Genomic DNA, 3,387 nt, shown 5'->3' with positions numbered 1-3,387 from the left:
GATGGGGTCAGCCCACATGTCAGTGGCTGTGGGGGATCGGGCATGTTGTCCGCCGTTGGATCTTATGAAGATTAGACGCTAACAACTTAGTCGTGTCATGCATACTAGTCTAGTTGGGTGAGTAATCCGTGGGCCAAAAGTGCGGTGGTGGCCGTCTGGGAAGTGCTATTGGGCTACGTCGTCGGCATAGTGAATACTGCTTTTTTATTTTCTCTCTGATCTGTGTTATGAATTTTGAACTAGGTTTAAATATTTCCAAATTCAAGTGGTAAAAATCCAAAAACTAGCGTGAAAATACTGGGGCTATTATAGATCATAATAAATATATTTGCAGCCCCAATGCAGGTTTGAGGAATTATCTTATGTAAATGGACTTAATATGAAATATTAAACAAATCCCTGAATTCAATTATGGTTCCTTATATAACTAGATTAACTTCTAAAGATCCCAAATGCAGTGAAAACATGGCATGCATATGTATTATATGTTCAGATCCTAGTTTTAGAATTTTGGGATGTGACATATGGTCATCGACTTTACAGCTAAATCACGATGGTAAGATATGGCTTGATTACCAGGAATTTTCATGTGAAGCAGACTAATCAAATGATCTATTTAGAAGAAAAAATGTTTTGTAAGAAATGACCTATTTCTCAAGCGACTAGGAAATTAGAAGGTTCGATATACAATAGTTTTAACATTTGAGAGAGGGAGTCTCCCATTCTTTATTGATGCAACTACATCTAGGATGAAATTTTACATAGTAGAATGAACATTTTATTTTTGAAGCAGATGAATTGCCCATAAATGTCGCGAGTAGTGAATTTATGGCCTTACATATGGTAGCCCTTCTCAACATCACACATAAGATAATCTTCAAGCTCCCAGTGGCATGCACAAGGAGAGTTTTTGCCAATTCGACGATCTTGAAAGTTTCTTGCAGATATAGCTGTCTTATCTTCAAAGCAGTAGGCACCAAAATGACGAAATAATCCTTGCATAAAATAGTTGAGGTATACTGCATTGGAAATGATCCGAGGGAATTTCTCAGTGGATACCATGACTGTGTGAGAGGCGCCAACGAATGCTGCACAACGGCTACCAATTCCATGTTGTGTCACCAATCTTCTCCTAGGGAGGTCCACCTCAAGCACCTCCACAAGGGATGGGCAATCTTGGCACATGAATATATCTTCTTCATTGAATCCACCTTCCCGGAGAAGGTTCATACCGAAGAGGTACCTCAGCATGAGCATTTGATCATGGGACCTAACAAGATAGGAGTAAATTATTGTTTCCTGATGGTTCACCAACCATGGGTCTTTATCGAGGAGGCAAACCATATGAGGTTCAACCCCAGGGGTTAAATCCAATGCAATTATCATGCCGTCCGATGTCGTGAAGTAGCATCGCCCTCCAAAGGTCAGCGGTGAGTGGCCTCTAACCTTGTCAACAATGCTAGCTGAGTGTTGGTTGATAGCTTGCACAAAAGCCCAAAGCTTGTCACTAGGCTTGGCACAAATAAATTGACGCAAACCATTTCTTAGACTAATGACGAGCGTACTGAGAATAGTCGAGTCATCGGTGCCGGCACCATTGATGGCAGATAAGTTCACTCGGAGGCTCCTATTCAATGTGGATGGTGCGTAGTGTGAAGGGAACTCAGTGGTCTTACCGATGAATGGGTGGAGAAGATGAATGATATTAGTGCGCTTATGGCCAAGGACAAGGAGGCCATCGGCCGTGCCGAGGTAATGGTGGGCGTCCAGATCCGGGAAATCAATGTTGGTACGAGCACCGGTGGTGACATTGAGAAGGGTCCACCGTGACGGGGATGCACAGTGAGCGAGCGTGATCCACTTGCGCGGGCGAAAGCGAATGACCATCACATCACATGTACGGGAGTCATCAGTGAAGTCACTCCATGGCTTGCAAGTTGCCCGAAAGCGGATGTAGTCTGCAATGTCAAAGGTGAGTAGTCAATTGGAGATTTCCTTTGCAAGATCTGTACATAGTTTGGCCCAGTCTCTCCATTTTGTGCTGGCATGGGAGCACACAATGTCCATGATCTATGAAGATACCAAAAATAGATAGCTCCCTTTCGTCTGATCAAGGCACTGCATATGTTTTTAACAATTTAAAAGTAAAGTTAGGTATACAATGGAAATTACTGAAATTGTGATAATCTAAATTCGAGGAAACTAATAAAACTTCTCGTATATTGAACAAGGTGTCCATACCTCTTGATTTGGTTATGAGCTATGTCCGATGGAGACCTCGTTTTGCTTTCTGGAAGAGATGGTGGGAAATTGACCAAATTCAAAGAAAACAGTGACTAGAGTGGGAATGGTTGTTGGTTGGTTCCGCCGCGAAGATGACAAATAGATGTTTGGTGGTGATAAAAACGAAAGGGAAGAACAAGTTTAGGGTTTCATTCTAGGTGGCGGCGGGTATGAATGGGGAGGGAAGGGGTGTGGTTGGCTTCTAGGTTAAAAAAGGATTGTGGGAGTCATTATTTATAGCACGCTGGGGGAGGGGGTGGGTAACTGGGCTGGCCCATCAAGATGGGTTACTTATTTTATATTCACAAATTAATAGGTGTGCAAATATTTGCAAATCATTTTAATAAAAAGATATACATTGTATGTAATGAAAGATCATAAATAAAGATAACATATTCACTTAATTCCATCAAAATGATTAATATTCAGTGTTGCACATAATAAAACCTTTGATATCATGTCCACTTTGTGGTTGCATTAGAATAATCAAGACCACATTATTTTCTTGAGGAAGAAATTCTTACATAAAAGAAATATAAGAATTCTCTGGTAAATGGAATCGATTATATCATATTCATGACAACATAAGTACACTATTGATAAATTAATCTAGAAATTTAAACCATTAGTGCATCATGTCTAGTTTGTAATATCTAATTAGCACCTTTCAGTTATTATTTATCACTAGATATGTACGTATTAATTAGTGAGGGTCAAACAAGCAACCCAAATTATTTTCTTCCTTCTATTGACGCGAATGCATTAACTCAATAGGGGCAATTCCAAAAAAAAATTCCTAATTTGCGCTCACTCTCATCTTTAGCTCAAAAAAAATAATGTGCTTAAGTTTGCCCCTCTTCTGTTTGGTGGCCTTACAGAAATGCCCTTCCGTGCCGTTTCCACTTGTCAAAGGCTTTTGCCCGTCTATGAGATATTCTTTGGACATTTGTACCCCTCACTGCTTATGTCACATACATGTGGGGACTCACCCAAAGAAAAGGGAAAATAAAAAACTCTCCCACCCACCTCTAACCATTGCACATGGGACTCAACAGAAAAAGAAAAAAATCTCTCATTCTCCTCTCTATCTCTCTAACTCATGAC

The 3,387-nt window shown here is 40.4% G+C and overlaps 1 protein-coding gene across 1 annotated transcript; it reads right to left on the bottom strand.

The window, feature by feature from the left end:
* Window positions 1-769: 769 nt before the first annotated feature.
* LOC119341858 lies at window positions 770-2,466 on the bottom strand. Its single transcript, XM_037613708.1, has 2 exons — window positions 2,242-2,466; window positions 770-2,118 (listed from the first exon to the last, which is right to left on the bottom strand). The coding sequence occupies exon 2, from the start codon at window positions 1,885-1,887 to the stop codon at window positions 835-837; it is 1,053 nt and encodes a 350-aa protein (XP_037469605.1). The 5' UTR covers window positions 1,888-2,118; window positions 2,242-2,466; the 3' UTR covers window positions 770-834.
* Window positions 2,467-3,387: the final 921 nt, after the last annotated feature.

This window comes from Triticum dicoccoides, chromosome 7B, assembly GCF_002162155.2.
Source record: "Triticum dicoccoides isolate Atlit2015 ecotype Zavitan chromosome 7B, WEW_v2.0, whole genome shotgun sequence".
In the NCBI taxonomy this organism is placed as follows: Eukaryota; Viridiplantae; Streptophyta; class Magnoliopsida; order Poales; family Poaceae; genus Triticum; species Triticum dicoccoides.
Note: the sequence above shows the minus strand (reverse complement) of the source record. Positions and strands in the feature narration are given on the sequence as shown.

Coding starts and splice junctions, on each gene's coding strand:
- LOC119341858 (XM_037613708.1), bottom strand. CDS start 1,887: ATGGTCATTCGCTTTCGCCCGCGCAAGTGGATCACGCTCGCTCACTGT.